The 20,235-nt window shown below is 42.2% G+C and overlaps 1 protein-coding gene across 1 annotated transcript in view; it reads left to right on the top strand.

Annotated features, from left to right (window-relative positions):
• KCNH8 (potassium voltage-gated channel subfamily H member 8) overlaps nt 1-20,235 on the top strand; it is a 915,601-nt gene that overhangs the window by 630,931 nt on the left and 264,435 nt on the right. Inside the window, exon 6 of the mRNA XM_069212070.1 lies at nt 10,365-10,522. Within this exon, the coding sequence (XP_069068171.1) occupies nt 10,365-10,522 (158 nt within the window). The remainder of the gene's footprint in view (nt 1-10,364; nt 10,523-20,235) is intronic.

Below are 20,235 nucleotides of genomic sequence, written 5' to 3'. Positions count from 1 at the left end.
GCAGTGGCTAAACTGCACAGCGTGAAAACTGGAAAATCTGGGATGAATCCGAGCTTCCCTACTTTACCAATTCATGTGATCCAAGGCAAATACTGTATTTCACCGAGCCTCTTTTTTTGTTCATTATTACATATGAGAGTGCCTACAAAGAGGTGAGTTCGGGATGTGCGCTGTACAAAAACATCTCTTGTGTTTGATTTAATAGCCTATAATGTTGCTCTATCTATAAGAAGAATTCAGGCCACATTTAGGTCACACATAACCCCTCTCTTCCCTCTTAGTTACTTATAGCAGTGTCATCAGGGTGGGTCAAGGACGTTAGTCCATTTTCACAAACTCCCACTTTCAATAAATACTTTTACTAAACGCTTCTTGGTGCAGCAATATAATCTGATGTGTGGAAGTGAAACGCCAGCTATTTCCAGGGGGCGGCTCCTCCACGGGCTCTTAGAGCCGGTTACCCTTGGCTCGGCTCTGGCTCGGCTCTCCTTTTTAATGTGCAGGGCCAGGCAGAAGATTCCTAATGCCGCGCTGTCCTGCTGAGCAGCTCAGCCCTCTTTATTTAATAAAGCAAAGTAATAACAAATGCCCTAGACATCACAGGGATTAGTATATTTTTAGTGTTTAATTTTGAGTAACGTCTTTTAGACAAAATACATTTTAAATATCGACTGCGGCGCAGACGTGAGAAAATTCAGAATCTCCGGATTTTGTGAGACTTTTACAGACCTGAAAACTGGGCCAGAAGCGAGGCGCGGACCCCCGCCCTCCTGTTCCGCCTGTATCATTCCTGTAAATAAGGTATCTCTTTAGGGGGGATTAGGCACCCTTAAGCCCCTGATGTTCGGTGTCTCTCATCTGCAGAGAGAAACCGAGAGCCTCGTTCACCAAAGCTTCCTCGACAGCATCAGTTCAAGGCGAGCTGTCCCCGCTCCCCGACTCGCCCCAGCCTCCCCCATCAGCCTCGCCCATCCTCCCCCGGCTCACTGCGTGGCCTGGCCTTGCCCGTGGCAACTACGGCGCACAGACTCAAGCATCATGCAGCGCCCATAGACTGGTACTGCACACCGATCGGCAGATGTATGCCTCAATTCACCCAACTCACCAGGGAAGCGGAAATGACGTCACTCACCGTTTGACCCCCAATAATGACACTCTGAGATGGTCCCTTATTGCACGTTTAGATCCTCTTCTGAGTCCAACCCCTGGCCCCTGATCAACCTACTATTTTCTGCTGAAGGACTAAGGGAGGGTGCTGCCAGCATAAAATCTGCCAAATGTTGCTTGCCAGAGTGGTTGAGGTTTCTCCACTAAAATGGTTGTATCCTCAAGGGGAGGAACTACTTGAGCGGAGAAATCTGTTGATAGGTAAGGGTTCCACAGGCGTGAAAGCTGGTGGACTTTCTACTAGTCAATGCGGGTGCTGGGAATATCTGCGAAACCGGTGTTCCTCTGTCAAGACCCAATTAGTGGCTTTGCCAACCTGTCGTTGGGTGCAAACCATCATTGTAGGGGTACTACAGCAATCTTTTCAGGAAAACCCTGCACCATTTCCAAGGCCTCTTTCATGGAGTTAACGCCACTGACATGCAGCGGACAGTCACCCTGGATACCCCTATCGTTGGCTGATGAAATCTGGGGCTACCGGGGGCATGAAAGGTTTATTCGTTTTTAATATTATTTTTTTAACACAACTTCCTATGTTTTGTATTTCTCTTGTTGTGACACCACACATATTGTGCATGTTTGTCTGAATGTGTTGCTTTACTGCTCAGTCATGGCTTCCGAAGTTAAGCTTTGCATAACTTTTAGTAAGTGGTTCATCCTTTGGTTACTGATGACCAAGAAGCGTGGGAGGTCCTTCACTCTAAACCAGAGGTCTGTGGTCTCTCCTTCCCCATAGCTGACCAATAGAATTTTCTGCAGTGAACTGTGCTTTCTTTCTCTCTCTCTCCACCATGCCCCAGAACCATCTCCTGCTGTGTCCGGGGGTGCCCACCCCTGGGACATAGCTGTTTGCTGTGACTTGGCTGCATCTCTGAACTCGCACCCTTGCCATGCACTGCTAATTACCCCACAAATTACGGAACTCATGACATCTTTGATAACTTAATTGATAATATCAATGTAATATTTGCAGTAACAATTTTGACAAAAAACTGTGCATGGCAGGGGCACGAGTTATAGTTACCTTAGGGCACGAGCTGTATATATATATATAAACAAAGCGGCTAATTCAATTGGCGCCGCGCTCCATTTACCGGTGCTCGTGCCGAGGGCAAGCCGTACCCTTAAATTGAATATGTGAAAAACAAACGACTGGCAAAGCACTCCACCAAGGACTCCGAATAAGTTGTTTATTTTAAGACTGTGAGCAAACGAACAACGCGTTTCTACTGACACAGTCTTTGTCGAGTTCCAAAGTCCTGTAACCCATTCTTTCTCTTTTATAGTTGGTAACCTTATAACAAGAGTAATGCATGTTGGAACCTGCAGTCCAACTAAGTAAATCAACAAATAATAATAACAGAACTCCATCTAGCCAATTTTTTGCTGACATATTGACTACCTTTACATTCGCAAAATGTTTTTAAATGAAGACAATGTTACATCTAGGTTAATTTAAAGTAAAAATAAATTTGTTGCACATTAGCACCCTCCTTTTAGTAATTAGGCCAAATCATATAGCGTATATAAATCGTTACCCCTTTACATACATTGGTCACACAGTGGTTCAATCAAATCACTCCTAAACCATTATCTTCATGTCCTCTTTACAAAATATACATATTCTCATATACTAAATAACCTTGATCCAATATGTTTGGCACCTCAAGGCATATATCAATGATAATTTAAATTACACACTATAGATGTATATAAAGCTTCTCGTCATTGTTCAACCCAAAAGGGGCCTTCGTTCTCATCTGAATTATATATCTTGATTCCAATTGTCACAACTTTTTGATTCGATCACCACCTCTTTCATGGTCTGGAATGTGATCTATCCCATAGTATCTTAAGGTTCTCCAATCATTGGATATATGTGGCTGTAAGTGCCTGGCAGTTGCATATGTATTATCTTTATGGGTTATCGCTCAAATGTGTTCAAGTATTCTTTTTCTCAACATGCAAATTGTACTGCCAATATATTTAAGACCGCAATGGCATTCTGGAACATAAATTACAAATTTAGTATTGCAAGTGATGTTGTGTTTTATTGCCACCTCATGTCCATTTGGAAGTATTATTTTTTTCAGTGACTTGCCAATTTTGCATGCTTTACAGCTATTACATTTAAAGAAACCCTTTTGTTCCTCTTCCAGCCAGTTACAATCTTTTTTTAATGTAAAATGGCTTTTGACCACCATATCTTTGATACTAGGTGCTTTAAAGCATGAGGTGGCAATAAAACACAACATCACTTGCAATACTAAATTTGTAATTTCCAACTGCCAGCTATACTGCAGGTCTTTGTGTTTTTCGGGCCACATACCATAGTGAAAGTTTTAAAAAGTTTTGTTTCTAAACAAAGTTTTTCCATAAAAGCCACAAAACCAGAAAATATTGCCTTCAGCCCATTAGCAATCCTAGCGAGCAGCACCGCATCATCCATGTAAAGGAAAAAAGGCTGCAATCGACCATTCACAATGGGTACGTCAGCACCAATATTAGGTAAGGTAACAGCAAGATCATTTCTATATAACAAAAATAGAATCAGGGCCAAAATGTCATCCCTGCCGTACACCTCTATCAACGGAAAGGATGAGGCGCACTTTCCATTGTCCCCGTATCTCACAGCCACGGATAAATCCCAATGCAGTTGCCTTAAAAAAGCAACCAAATTTGCGACAATATCATATAGTTTAGATCTTACTACACAATCATAGGTGCTAGTGAGGTCCATAAAAGCCAACTGAATGGATACGCCCTTTGTAAATTTATACTTTGACACAAATAATTGATGGTTCAAACATTATTCAGTTGTGCCAAGGCCTTTCCGGAAACCATATTGAAAAGGTGATAGTATGTTCCTTCTCGTGATCCAAGATAGCAATCAGTCCAATGTGACTCTCCCCATGACTATCGCACTAGAGTTTAGGAGGGAGATGGGCTGATAACATTTGGGGTTATCTAAACAGCCTTTCTTGAAGACTGGAACAATTATCAACTGACGCCAAGAGGAAGGAACCCCTACCTTACATGCAGAATTTATAAGGTTGGTCAAAATGGGAGCCCATAACTCAGGATTTTCTTTATAGAGGTCCATGGGGATTCCATCATGCCCGGGGGCCTTTTGTGAGGGACTAACAACAATTGCTTTGAGAAACTCATCCACTGAAAAGCAAACATCACCCGGTAAGAAACAGCCCTCCAAACCAACCTCAGCTGAAGAACTGCTGAAGTTGTAAATTAAGTTCAAGTGAGCTAGCCAGCTATCTGGGCTTATATAGGAAGTCACTTTATCCAAGTGCGCCCTGTAGCTAAAACCACCACTCCTCACAGTCTTCCAAAAAGCCTTCGTATCTTTAGAATGACAGGCCATGACCAATGACTGCCACTTCTCATCCTTCATTTCCCTCTTCCTTTGCTTCACAGCGAAGGTGTAGGATTTCCTGGCAACTCTAATGACCTCCCTGTCCAGCGGGACATGCTTTACATAGATTATCATTGTCAAACCTACATGTTTCATCATCCATTCTAAATCAATAAACTTGATTGGCCTAAGAAGTAACTCCTTTTTACAAACACTTGATTCTGCAAAGCTTTGAAGCACTACATCCGGATGAGGACTTTCCATAAGGCAGCAGCTGATCAGGACTCGTTAAGAGAGTCATATCAGCTGACCACTAAACCAGCCTATGGCCAGCATCTTTCCTAAGTAATACCTGCTTCCTCTCCTTACTGATCCAACCACCCTTATCTGGGATTTTCATTTTCAGGGTGAGTGGATTGTACCACTGCGGTGTCTGATAAGGGGATACCACTCTACAGGCCATATGTTGACAAGACACAAGAAATCCATCACAGCTGTTGGTACAAAGATGTCAGAAGACGGAAGAGGCAAGTTCCCAATCTTAGCATTAAAATCTCCACCTATAATTAAGTTGGGTGACCTGCGGGAATATGTGTTTTTGTCTCCCAAGTTATCTAGCATGTAGGCCAACTCTAAAAAAATTCTGATTATCCTTCATAGCAAAGTCATTATTATAATAATTAATCATGATAAGTTTAAATTTTACCCCCCAGCTAACCTAAAAAATCGGCATGGTTTTGTTTCTGGAAGAGACAGTGGTAATTTTACCTCCAATACCTATTTGGAACCAGCAGCCAAACCACCCTTGGCGCGGCCAGTTAAAGAGGGGGTCGCAGGAAGATTATAGCAGATGTACCCATAAAAGCATATATTATTTATGGCCCAAGTTTCCTGTAGGAAGATGATATCATATCCAGCATCTAAAGTACACCAGTCCTCAATCTGAATTTTAGAAGCACGGCCCACAGTGTCCCAACTCAGCAAACGTAGAGGTCTATCCACCTCACATGGGGTGCAATGGATAGTGTTATCAGTGTGCCTATCCATGCCATCCTCGTAGAAATGCTCCTCTAACGGGTTTGGTGAAGATCTAATATGCATGGGCCTCGGGTGGTAAAGTTGTCAGAAAATATCAACCTTGGGCTTCTCTGTCCTTTCCCAGCTACAACAGGAGATGACCGGTTAGCAAGGTGGATAATTGTAGAGCTTAAAACAGCTCTTAAACACTGTACTTCCCCAGCCGAGTCTGAGGATGCCAGACTAACAAGAGGGCTATCTATGGTTGTTAAAGATCTTACCCCACCCAATGAACAAGCTCCTATGCCACCCAGAGTCAATCAACAGCTTCCAAGTCTGCAACCACCCTATATCTATTATTAAACAGAAACTGGGGAAAACATTTGCCTTGTATGTGTGGGGGGGTCGGAAGGGGCCAAGTGTCTGTGAAAGAAACCCACAGGCAAAACCTTCAGGGAATCTGTACTGACAGTTCCGTCCCTAACCTGAGCTAGAATTGCCCTAGCACCCCAAGCCTTCCTAAAGCTAACTATTACTTAGTCACCAGGGAACTTGCTAGGGAGTGCGCCAAAACCACCCACTCTGCGAACAAACAACAATTCCTCATAGATATTGAGGGGGCAACCGAGGTGACTATTAAACCAGTGGATAACCTTGATTTTCAACTCCAAAGTGGACTCCTCAGTGCCAACCAGCAACATTGGTAGATTAGCCAAAATAACAAACAAAGGACAAGACTCAGGTGGGAGATTGATCACAGGTAAGGAATTAATACAAGTTTGCTGGACAGACAAGGAGGGACAGAAAACACTCAGGATATCGCGACCCAGATGGGCAGATGCTATGGTCCCAGATCGACCAGCAGTAGGCAGGTTAGAACAGGGAGGACAAATAGGGAAGTTGGCCCCTCTACTAGTGGAGTTTACAACTTGGCTGGGAGATACAACAGGCCTTCAATCAAAGGCGACATGCTGCACACTGGACTCCCTAACAAGAGGTTGACAATGCTGGCATTCAACAGGAGGTAAAATCTGCCTCTCTACCTTTTTAATCAATGAAGCCTGGGGGCTCCCCTGAAACTTTATCCACCAAACTACTTAACAAAGCCTCAATTGAAGAAAGACGATCAATTAGCTGGCCCAGTTTACAATCCAGCATACTGTTAAGCCAAACACTTAGACTGTCCTAAACTGTTTGATTCAGGAGGAGAGAGCTACAGATAAGGCAAAGAATGTTGCACTCCTGCGAAGGTCTTGAGTGGCCCAACTTCGATTTACCAATTTTCCTTCTCCGCTTTGACATCAGGTCAGGGTCAGGTGAAGTAGATTTCAATAACGCCTCAGGTTGACCACCACTCCCAGAGATACCCACCCCAATATCTATAACAGGAGTAATCCCCTCAAACATCGGGGTAGTCTCAGGTTGGGCAATGGGCAGCAGATCAAGGGAGGGGATGACAATAAATGGGCAATATCCCTAGAGCTAACAGAGAGACATCTTTCAACTAGTTGAATCTTTGTCTATAACACTCACTGCCCGAACCAGATAATCATCCATAGTAACAAGTGACTGGGGCAGGGTCCCCAAGGAATCTGCTGAGGCTGCAGGACTAATTTTCCTTTTCCCCATGTAAAGAAAGGCAGGGATCAGATGGAAAACAGTACCTTCACCAGCCAGGAGGTAGTCGGAGGCAACCAAACAAAACACCAAACAGACCTTCAAACAGCGGTGGCCCAGCCCAGCTTCTTCGGGCGATGACAGGCAAAAACGGGACATGTCTCACGCTGCGGGCAGCCCAATGCACTTAAAAGCAATGTGTCTGCTCCTCCTCCCCTCTCACAGGACCTATGCAGGTTGAGGGACAAAGTCCCATCACAGCACGATGATGCAGGTGTTGGCAAACGGGTGGGAACACTGTTTGCTCTGACCCCGTGCTGCGGGCAGCCCAATGCCCTTAAAAGCGCTCTGTCCACTCCTCCGCTCCTTCCACGGGACCGATGCAAGCTGGAGACGAAGTCCCACCCCAGCAAGACAATGCAGGTGCTGGCAATCGGGTGGCAACACTGTTGACTCTGACCCCGCATTGCAGGCAGCCCAGTGCACTTAATAGCTCTGTGTCCACTCCTCCGCTCCTCCCACAGGACCGATGCAGACTGGGGGGCAAAGTCTCACCCCAGCAAGACAATGCAGGCTCTGGCAATCGGGCGGCAACACTGTTCACTCTGACCCCATGTTGCGGGCAGCCCAATGCGCTTAAGAGCTCTGTGTCCACCCTCTCCTACAGGAACCAATGCAGTTTTCCCCTACAGAGGTATCTGGAATCTCCTGCTTCCCTGCCCTGATCCCAATCTTTCTGGGGGCCTTAAAGGCTAGTGTGAAGTCCTTTGTGTGTGAGAAGGTCCAGTGCCTTTGAAGTGTGATGTGTTAGGTGGCAGCTCTACCCCTCACCCTGCCAGAGATGGCCCATCCTGCCAACAGCCAGACCCTCTATTGTGTTGCTGTCTGGAAGGAATACACAAATGCCAATTGCCAACGATACCTAGTCATATGACCCAGGAACAGGCCATGGGCACCTAATGGTTAGGACAAGAAAATGCAACATTCTAAAAGTTGCATTTTCAGAATTGTAGATTAAAATCCGACTTTACCATTTAAGAGGGTTTTAAATTACAATTCTTCAGGCACCAAACATGACTCTCCTTCCTGCTCCCAATAAAAAGTCAATGTTATTCCATGATAGAGGTACACCTTGTAAGATTGAAAAGCAAATTTGAGAGTTTTTCACTACCAGGACATGTAAAACCTAAACATACAGGTCCAATTTGTTAAATACAATACACTGTGCCCCATTGGCTGTTTTAGGCCTACCTAAGAGTGACGTATAGTAGTCAAAAAGAAGGGGTAGACCTTGCTGAAGGTTTATTTTGCCAAGTCTGAATGTAAGTTTAGTAGTGTACACACAGGCAGCAATGATAGGCCTGAAACATGTTTTTAAAGGGGCCACTTAAGAGCTGCTGGCCCACTGGTAGCATTCAACAACAGGCCCTGGGTGCATGTCGTACCAATTGACTTAGGACTTAAAAGTAAACTGAATGTGACAATTGACTGTAAGCCAATTTTACCATGTTGAAAGGGGAGAAGACAGGCACTTTAGCACTGGTTAGCAGTGGTAAAGAGTGCAGACTCCTAAAGCTAACAAAAACGAACCCAGCAAACCTAGAAGGGTGAAGGCAAACGTTTGGGTGTGACCCTGCAGAGAGGATCAGGTCCACCACATGTGCCCTCACTGAAATTCTGCGGTGACTACCAGGAATAGGCTTAGTATGGGAATTTCTACAAGAATAACTGCAATATTTCTCGAGGGGAGCAGTCTTAGCGGACATTGGCACATCTATATGTCTGGGGATGATAAATTGTTCATATTTCCTGTATTTTTGTTCTTATGTAACAGCATTAAGAAGAAATATTTTGTTTTCATTCAGAAAGTTTTTTAACTCGATGACTTATATAATCTCAATTAAACTCCAGTTTATATTTTCTCCCCTTTTTGTTTGTAAAAAATATTTTAGCTAAAAAAATCTTCAAACCCCTTATAGTCCAATTTAACTTTTTTGTGTTTTTGCCCGAAATTTGCAGTTTACAAATCCCTGCAGTTTACATCAGTTCCATTCTTATTACAATTCATACCTCTTTACAACAGATTTTTTTCCACTTTTCATCGAAAATGTCCCAAAATACAAATGACTGTGACACTTTTTCTATATCAAATGAAGAAAGAGATGCATACTGTATGTGTCTGTGTTATACACTTGTATCCGTCCTGTTTTTTTAATTGAGGGAAACATCCAGGCAAAGGTATGTCTATCAACCAAATGTGAAGCACCATTTACCACCTAGTTATAAAATGGGGAAACGAATCACTCATCCATAAGGATTTCTGAATTATTTTCGCTATTCCCTGATTCCATTACATGCCTTGTTCAATGAATGACAGGCATTTTATACTTACAAATGATCTACAAAATGATTATACACCTCTGCAAAAATGTACTTATGCCCATGCTCATTGCTTAGCATACATCTGAGTTGTGGGTTCAACTCTGGTTTCAATAAGAATTGAGACATTGAAGTATTGGTTTAGTATCATGGACATGTTCTATTTTTTATTTTCATGTGCTACTCAGATTGCAGTTATTTATTATTCTTGAGTAGATACTGGTTTGTCCCAGAATGTCCTGACAGCTGACACATGTTTCGCTGATTTGGTCTAGTTTGCCAGCAAGGACTCTGAACTGATTAGGTTTAATCCCAAGAGCATTAAGTTATGCCAATCACATCAGATCTTGTGTACAATAGCTGGTCAGTGGTCAGCTGGTAAGTTGAAGTTCATTTTACGACTGGTCATTAGCCCGCTGGCTAGTAAAAGGTTTGTGTGCCTGGCACTCTGGTGCTTTCTACAATGTTAGGTTTCTTATTTGTTTCACAAAACTTTGAGGCCCACACAATGGAATTGTGTGTTTTCTCTGACCTCTTGTGACACAGCTTGTTTTCACTAACCTTCTGTGAGTAGAATAGAAGTGCAGAAGAACAGCAACATGCAAAGTCTCAGGGAATTTGTGAAATTCCACAGTTTTATTCTTTTTTTGCATCACATAGGGACATTTTTCCATGTGGTGTTTCCCCTTCTGTGACACCCTTGTTCTTAGTAGTGCTAATCCTGTGATAGCAAAGGTTGGCATGAGATGAAAGATCTACCAGAGCTGATTTTGTCTTTTTCCCCCTCTCTCTCTTCTTTCTTTCTGCCAAACAGATATCATATTAAATTTCCGAACAACCTACGTGAGCAAGTCTGGTCAGGTAATCTTTGAAGCAAGGTCCATTTGCATCCACTACGTCACCACCTGGTTCGTGATTGATTTAATTGCTGCACTTCCCTTTGACCTTCTCTATGCTTTCAATGTCACTGTGGTGAGTACACAGCTTCTTCTCTTCCCAGGTTTCTTTTTCTCCCCCATACAAACCTGTTTTTGTTATGTATGCTAATCTCAACAGGGGGTGAGCACTTGGTATCAGCCACAGCTTGCGTATTCCTTGGGGGCACAAAATGTTACTGAAATGTTTCAATGTTTTTGGGTATGGGGGTGAGGATTTGGTCACTATCTAGAGATATGGAGGGCAGCCCCCCAACATTTGGGTGGCGGGGAAGGTCATGGCCTTCACCACTGTGGAGGATCATAGTCCACCAAAATTTAGTGATCTACACCTGCGAGGCGGAGATTTCTCACAGGAGCATGAGCCATGCCTCATGGAGCGGGGTAGCAAACTTTCAAAAACAAACTCCCAAAGCAGGTGTATGTTTTAAAATATAAAAACACTAATGACCCTGGCACTGTGGGAGTTTTTTCACAGGGTATGGAGACCAGTTTTTCTTTTTAGGGCAACCTGGCTTTTCCCAAACAGAAAAAAAGTTCCTCAAAGCGTCCACCATGAATAGGGTGGACAGTTCTGAGGTATGTCCACTGATGGACCCATGTCAGTCCGGCTGTCGACGTAAGGGTTCTGCCTGTGGTGCCAATAGGGGTTCAGTTGACAGAAACATGACAGTATGCCTGAACTTTAAATGAGGCCCTAAGAGTGCTAGATTATTTATGGGGTGCAGGGAAGACCACTGCTCTTCTGGGAGCTCTTGGGCATGAGTGGCTGCAAAGACAGCCAATGGTAATTATTGGTCTTTTAATCCCTGCTGGCCCAAGTTACAGTACAGGGTGCACAAAGAGGACACGTGCTAATAACGAGTGTTATTGACTGACTTCAAGGTAGACAGTTCCACAAGCATAGGAAAGGGTCAGCTCTGTCACCACAATGTTCACATGCATTTCACTCCTCTAAAGAGTCAATTGTTTGTGTTGAGTGCTGCAACAGAGGGCCCATACCAGTAGCTATGATCTGCATTCCCTGGAAACGATTGGCATCCATTTAATTCTAAGGACTTGATTGGCTGCCACACTTTCAACAATCAAATGAATGTTCTTATCTGTGTCTTTCCCAGATCTAGCAGAGCATGGTAAGAGCAAAATGCTATGGCCTCTGGAGGACATCATTTCAAGGCAGTGCCTCTGTCAGGACCTCGAAGGCTGTGGTCATTTAGCACAGTCAGGCATTTGTGTGCCACCTGCTATGGGGTGCAAAAGGTAGTACAGTGGCTGAGATATTAGTGCTATGCATGGGAGTCAAGGGCAATAAGGGGTACAGTGGATTAGGTATCAGGTAGGCATAACAAAGACCACCGCAGGACCCGCGGTGCAGGGGGGCCCCGAGTTCCAGGGCCCCCGCCGCACAACACTCTGGCCTGAGAGCTCCTTAATGAGGCTGGAGGGGGGCCCCTCCAGGTTCATTGCAGGGGAGGCCCCCCTCAAGTTTTGTTACGAAACTGGCATCAGTGATGTAATTCCAAATAATTACTTTGGACTAGTCCCAACGGAATGTTGGGCCAAATCAACCAGAACCTGGACCTGGTCAATCAGTACTGTGGTCTTTGTTGTTGAAACTGGATTATGTGCTGATGAAAAATGGCATGCACACATTAATCATGTTTTTGCAGAAGAAAAACATGTGATTTCTGGTGTTGTATATGTTGATTTTGCTGCGGTTATGGCAATATGCGCCAGAATGGACGCTGGTGTCTCCATTTTGCACACCTTTCGACCATGAGTGCACAATGGAAGTAAAGGGCTGTCCATCTGGGGCATATGATCAACATATGCAGTGAAGAACTACAATATGCTGGACTTTGGCATCTGCATACCAAAATGCCACTATCTGAGCACATTGGGAGAGTCTTCATGCCCCTTCCTCCTGCACTCACTAGCTGTGTTTGGGACCCTCTTAGATTTTAGAGTGTTAGTCGAGTATTAGTAGATTGTGTAGCTCATTTGATGTGATGTGCCACCTTGTGTGATGTGCCCCCTAGCTCTGTGATATAAACCCACTATGCCTGTGCCATATCTTGCTTCAAACAATTTGGCGCAAGTTGGGAGATGGTACATTTGTGTGTGTCTGTGTTTGTGTGAGTGTGTGAGTATGTGTTTGTGTCTGTGCGATTGCTGGCTATTGAAAAAAGAATGGAGATTGAAACACTGCCTAGGTATTTGTTTGACAGTGAGAACAGAGACAGTAAGAACCAGGATCCAGAAAGAACACATATTTATGGTAACAGCCTATTTTATTCAGTATTTTCATGTTACTAAGTGTGACATCTTCATAGAGATTAGTAGGATTCTTGCCACCCCTTACCTCCATCTTTGGTAGGTAAGGGAAGACTCCAGAGCTATCCCAATGATCCTATTTAGGGTAAACAAAGATTCTTATTTTTCTTCTTAGGAACAGCAACCACTAATGTTCCAAGGCGAATATGATTATTTCACTTCTTATCTAACACTAGTAGTGAGATGTTCAAATACAGGTAATTAGGAAAACAGCAACCATGTCTCTTTGTTGAAATGTTCTAGCCATGTCTAGGATTCAGTGACTGACACATGGGAGGACAGAGGCAAAGAAGCAAACGTGACATAGATAAGAAAAAAGACAAATAATTTCAGGGAGTGGTTAAAACATTCACAAAAAAAACACAAAAAATGTGGAAAGTGAAGTGGTGTACTATGGAAAGAGAAAAACAGTGTAAATGGAAAGAGAAACTCTAAGTCCCTCATTCATACAAAAAAATAACATGATAATAAAACTAACTTTTGATAAACATTTAAAGGAAAATATCCATGGATGTTACGCTGCTATCCAAAGACAAATGAATTGTTGAATTGAGGAGTACTCAATCACCCCACAAAATGCTTCCCAAAATGCAAAACAAGAACAAACTGCCTTTTTGTCTCAAAATCTAAACTGGACCCAATATTAGCAAGCCAACATTACCCCAATACCTCTCAGGGTATGCCCCTGGTTCCAATGACTGGATTTTAGTCCTGCACACCTTTACATTCTTCTCACAGGAGCTTGACTCTTAACTACCTGCTGATCGTCAACATCCATCCTTGGCCAATATACATTTCTGTTCATTTTCTTTTAGTCATGCTTCACCCCAAACGCCTGCCATGAGCTAACACATCCAATTGTGGAAATATCACTGACCAAGTAACTTATATGCCTTCTTGCTTCAAGGCCCAAACTCCCCATGTTAATCTTATGCCATAAAGTGCCACTTCAACTCACCGAAATCCCAATGGTACTCCTCTACTAACCATTTAATTACTAATTTTGAATTCTCATCAACATTTGCTTCAACCTTCCACTTACATCTCCCAGTGATTGTACGTAAGGGGTAGGAGTAACTTGTGTAATTTGCTGTAGTGTATTTACTCAAAACTACAAGAAAATAGTGCTTGATTAGGCAGAATTATGTAAAGAGTGTCACCCAACATTTAACACTATTTCTTAGCACAAAATGGACCTAATGATGTATTTTGTGCTAAGAAAATACAGTAAATGTGACAGAACATGAACGGCAGCAGTCAGTAGATACTCTCACTCTGTTCCTATGCTCTTGTGGCAGGCATGCTTACCCCAGATTTCGCTGCTTTACGCGTTTGGGTGTCACCGGGTAATTTGTTTATAATTTTGCATCACAAGAGTAAGACTATGTTACCCCGATTACTCCCGCATATTTAAAATTTCAGCCAGGCCGAGTACCATTGCTATCCAACTGGTACTTGACTCATCTAACGTGGTTACCTCCTCTTCTTTTGGTACCACAACTGTTGATAGTTCATCTTACTAGCAATTGTTTTCATGCAGAAATTATTGCACATCAAAACTGTACTCAGGAAAATAAGACAACTATTGATCTATTCTCTCTGAGACTAGATACAAACAAACCCTTGGTGCCATATTACATGAGGGCCTTTGAGTGATTTGGGCATTTGTGTTTGGTGTTTGCACCTCCAGTGCACTTTGATATTACAAAATTGACTTCAAATGCTTGTACAGCCTTTCTTTAATATGGGTCAGGCTAGTGCAAAGAATTTTAAAATATAGCTAAAATGTGAGCTTTCCCTCATTTGAACGAGGATGTGGCACCATGCAAATGAAGGACCATCTTTGCCCATGCACCCATGTCATATTACAAACAATGGTGCAAACAAGCTATCAGGATGTGCACTGATATTCAAGTCAGTGTCCACATGGGACTTCCCTTGGGAGGGGTCAAAGTGGCCCCAGGGACCTCCTAGTCACTACCCCATAATAGGGTGCTTTGGAACACTGCACCCATGTGCAGGGCTATATTTGCTTCATCTTGAATATGAAGCTGAGTCTATTGGAGGTGAAAGGCAGAGCCACAGTTTCAAACTGTTGCTCAGTCTTTCACTGATGCTCTCTTATCAAAGTAGGTGCAAACTCTCAGAGTTTGTGCCTCTGCTGGGAGCAGCACATTTTTATCCGTAATCAGGTGCACTGCTTCTGTCTGCGGTGTATGCTCTAAATTGAGGTTGCTTTGCTGTGCAAGAAAGGGTAGATACTCTGATCAGTAATATAGTCTCTGTTGGGAAACCTGGTGTGGTAAAACAATTTGCCAGCAGGTTGCATTCACTCATGAAGCTGTATGGTTCACCTCATATTTGAGTGCAAAATGTTGTGAAGCCCAATATACATCTATTAACTAACACTTTATCAGAGAATATGTGTTTTTCATCTACTTAAGTCACGTAACACAAATGGAGTGACAACCTCTTTCCCTTCTCGAAAGTGACTTAACATTTTACCAAATCCATTGGAGGTGGCATTAATGGCAACAAACACGTAGCTATGTGCATCCAGTATGTGTAAAGTTGGCAGTTCCTTTATGCTTTCATTAAGTTTGTCAAATTTTTCTTGATATTCACAATACCAATTAAATTAAATTCCTTTTTTTACTAAAGCAAGAATATTTCTAGTGATCTTAGAAAGCACAACTTTAGACTGATCTTTATCACACCCACCACTTTTCCCACTCATGTTCTTCTACCCTCCATGATTATCATGTGTCCTAAGTACGACACATTTCTTTTATAAAATGTTTGTGTCCCCTATTGAGATTAACCTACCTAGTAACATAGCCAGATTGCCACTATATTCTTCCAGTGTTGCAGTATGGACCATGATATCATTTTGTGAATCACGTATATCAGCCAATCAATCAAAGGTCATTTGTAAATGCTTTTGAAACAACAGTGAGACCAACACCGACCCAACCAACATTCACTATGAGTGGTATACCAGAAATGGTGTCATAAATACCTCCAATGACAGAGTAACAGTTGCTATTCATTTTGACGGTGCACTGAGAACAAGTCAAAAGTGGAAAACCACGTAATCATTCTGAGCACCACAAACATCTCAGTTATAATTGGTGGAAGATGTGTGTCCACCTAGTTTTTAGGATTAAGATCTCTGAGGTCAACACGCATACAAAGCAAGTGGTTGTGCTTAAAGGCTACAAAGATAGGGAACAACCACTCCAATAACTCAATTAGCTTGATAGTCCCAGCCTCATACGTTTTTAACATCCTCTTTTCACAGTATTCTTACATTAAGAGGAAAACCTCTTGCTTAGGGAACCTTTGATGGTCACAGTTGTACAATGTTAAGTCAACACTGCAGTGAATGTCCTGATTGAGCAGTAAAACTCATGAAGCATTTGATACACACTCCCCAACCCACAGTCATTATTTCTTCTATACCCCACAGGTGCAATTGTATCTCCAACTCAGCCCTCACCCTCCTTATCTTTGACAAATATTTTCTCACTTAAACACTCAACCGGAATCTTATGTGTGCAGTGAAATATCTAAAAGTCTCAACTGGGTACCTTGATACCCCCAAACTTGCCAGCTTATGAATCTTCTTGTCGACTCTGAGTTCTCCATAATGTCTTTCCTCACCTTTCCTATCGCCATCTCATACTTGCAATCTTCATTTTCTGTATCCTGAAATGAATCACTCAACACCCGAAGTACACACTGAATTTTGTGGCCTGGTTTCAGATGTTCATTGACACTACTTAGTCTCATTGACACACTTACACTTTTAGCCATCCTGATGTATTTGACTGTTTTTCTTCACTTTGCTTAAAAAAACTATACTCACAGTCCACGTTTTAGGATTATTTTATGATCCATCCAACTATACCCAATGAACTTCCCTCCTGTAAGTCTACTTTTTCTTTAGTCATTTTGTCCCTTTATCTATTTTCATTGCAGTCACCATGTCTCTTATTTTCTCAATATTTTAGAAACTTTACTCACTTGGATGTAAACTCTATATCCAAAATGTCTGTCAATGTGAGGTTATATGCCTTTGCACCTTTTACTGAATCTAACAGTAGGATATGTGAACTATTGGTTAGCTTTCACTATATGTATACTATAGCCCTATGAATTTACATGTAGCCAATCACTTTCTAAGAACTGCGGCATAACTACCATGTGTTCTGAGAACTCTAGAAAAGGATTTATAACATTAAAAAACTATGTTGTTCTTACATTCAAAATGCCCCTCGAACTGCTTGGAAATTTGTGCTACAAACACCTGTTATCATTGCTACTTTTTCAGTTAAGGCAAAATCCTAATGACTCCTCAATTCCCAGTCCTCAAGCAAAGTAAAACAAAAGACTGTCTCAATTCATCCAAGCATTGATCTTTCTGTAACCAGCAGGAAAACTTAACAACTGGGTGTCCATATTTCTAAAGTAACAACAATGTAAAAAAATTAAACATAGTCACACAGGACCAAAAAAGATCAGAGTTTGTTCAGTTGCCCAAATTTGGGACATTCCACTGTAACTACTCTGCACTAAATAGGTTAGACTGTTGTGACAAAAGTGTGCTGTGTGAGTGTATAAAAATGCCTGAATCATCAAAACAAGCGAAACACCCTTACTGTATAGATGCAAAGAAAGTGTGACAGTGATTTCTATGGGTTGTGCGTTGCCGCGTCCTCCTAGCATGATCCATATTTTGATTGCCTTTCTAACTATTAAATTTATGTGTTGTGTACTTGACTGCAGTATTTACATAGAACATCTGAACTAATATGTCTTTTTCTTTGATCACCATACTCTCTTCGCTGATCCCTTCGGCACATGCCTCCACAACAAGAACCTGACAAATTCTATAGTAATGCAATCTGGGATTTACTGTTTTAAGGCTTAATCTCCTATTTTAGTACTGGGAGCTGCCTTCACAAGGGAGTTGTCATATTTCCTTCCAGCCACTGTGATTTGTGATTTGTGTGAACCAACGCATATCTTTCTAGATCCAAATATTGCCTGCTAGATAGTTCCCACCAGAAAGGTTTACCTTGTCAGCTCATCTCTATTTACTGGAAGGAGAAATATAACCTTCCTTGAGGGGAAAATGAAATTTGCCCTATCAGGGCCTAAAGTTCATTTTGCAATAGAAATGTTATCACAGAATGGACCAAACTCATTGCTGGAATTTGGAATTTTCTTGATGGTAGATCCATATTATAGGACACAGAGTCTCCTTAGACACATAGTAAATGAGAGACCACTTTTTGAAACGAAAGAGCACATTGTAGACCACTGGTGTGTGCCACAAAACAATACCTACAAGTGTAAATGTGAATTACATCGTCTGTCCAATTGACCCAGCCAAACCCCGTTGATGTCCACCATTCCCGCCAGTGTAAAAGTAAATTACATTATTTGTCCAATTGACCAGCCAAGCTCAGTAGATGTCCACATGACCATCTCTGTTCACTGACAAGCTTTTATGGTCAGGAAGTGATGCTGTGCTGTATAAGCCAAGTAAAAGATGTACCCTTGACCAGCGGTCCGGCTGCTGATTCTGACTTGTGGGTTTCCTCCAGGCTTCCATCCACTGTTCAGATTTTGGAGAAAATCAAGTCCTAAACCCAATGCGTCCCCTGGCTGTTCTTGAATGCCAAGAAGATTTGGTTGTGTCACGAAAGGTACAGTACAGTGTGTACATGTATATGGCTGCGTTTGTGACCGATCCCTTCCTGAGACGGGACACAATATGTGCAACAGCCTTTGATGTAAAAGCCTTCAAACTTCGAACAGTATTGGACTCAACAACCCAAGAAGTCCACATTATATATTATATTTAGTGCAGCTGTCCAGTATGTCTTATGTAATATCCCTGTAAGTCCCATGCTGCATACTGATGTGAAATTAGTGGTACTTTGAAGGCTAAAACTCCCCTGTTTGTCTTAATCACTTTTCACCACCAAATTTGAGTCTTCCCCTTCTTGTGTTCTTTCATTCAATTTGACATCTATTTCAGCTGTTATCACAAGGATATGAAATTAGGGAGCACTTAACTTGGTGCATATACAGTTCTTGAAAATTTGGGTGTAAATTGGCTACATTTGTAAGAAACAATATTATATAGGAAGGAAGGGCCCCTCCCCCATCCCACAGTGAAAACATTTCTGTAGCATGAAGAACTCCCATTGAATGCATCAGCGTTTATGCAGCCATCAGGGTTCAGAAGAATGATGTGGTACTTGTCATTTGACAGTGTGTGTTCACCTAAGGGGTTATTTTCAGATTTTGTGAACTAATTTGGATTTTAATGGCATATCTTTTTTAATTTGTATCCCTCTGGGGTTCAGTGAGAAACTACCTATCCAATCCTGTCCCTCACAAAATACATATTTGCTGATTTGGCTTCAACACAAATGTGAGCAGACAAAGTGTGTCACTCAGTGTGGATTACATGTATTCTTTTATATGGCATGTGTTTATCTCTGACCACATTCTGCCTATTACTTGCCTTGTTCATGCAAATATTATTTTAAACAGAATAAAGTGATGGAGAGGTCTGCTTGAGCCAATGCATTTTACCCCCCTAGTATTTTTCAGGGTAGCATTCTATTCCATAACTACTCAGCTTACAGAAAGAACCGATATGCAAATCATTCTTGCCCCACCCTATGTAAGTAATTCAACTTAAACTGCTAGCCATGTCCCCTCTGCATGGGAACACGAGCAGATTCCAACATGGTTCAGCTTTACGGGTTTGCACCAGTCCATGCAGCTGAAGTCCCTAAGCATGGCAAGCTCAGGCCTCATGCATGTGCATATCCCTACACCATAGAAACACTTAATGCAACACCAAAACTGTGAAAGATGGAAGTGCTTGAGCCAACACATCTCTGGGGCCACTGAAAAGTTAAATTCTATCTTATTGTAACTCATCTGCCATTACAGGGGGAGAATTATTTAAATTCTGATTTGGTACAAGTCTAACAGATCAGTTCATCCAATCTGCCAGGTCCCGAAACCAAGCTACACCACTGGTGCCTAACAAGGTGAAACATGCATCAGGATGTTTGTGTTCCTGTGCAGAAAAGACATTTCCTAGCATGCCAGGTTGGCTTCTCCTATGGGGAGGTATGAGGCAGATTTCCTTGTTGATGTTCACCTTCTGTAATGATACAACCATGCTGAAAAAATTATGGAATGGAATACATCCAGAGTAATCCTCAGTGGTTAACAGTTGTTGGCTCAAGCATTTTAAGAAATCACTTTTTTATTTCAGGTGCTCAGCAAAGACTCGGTAACAATTTACTACTCTTTGTTACCTGTATCAAAGATTATAAGTCCATGCTTTCTAAAATAGGTACTTGTTGAGACTATGATTAGGAA

Source organism: Pleurodeles waltl, chromosome 10 (assembly GCF_031143425.1).
Source record: "Pleurodeles waltl isolate 20211129_DDA chromosome 10, aPleWal1.hap1.20221129, whole genome shotgun sequence".
Taxonomy (NCBI): Eukaryota; Metazoa; Chordata; class Amphibia; order Caudata; family Salamandridae; genus Pleurodeles; species Pleurodeles waltl.
The sequence above is the reverse complement of the archived record's forward strand: the minus strand, read 5'-3'. Positions and strand labels throughout refer to the sequence as shown.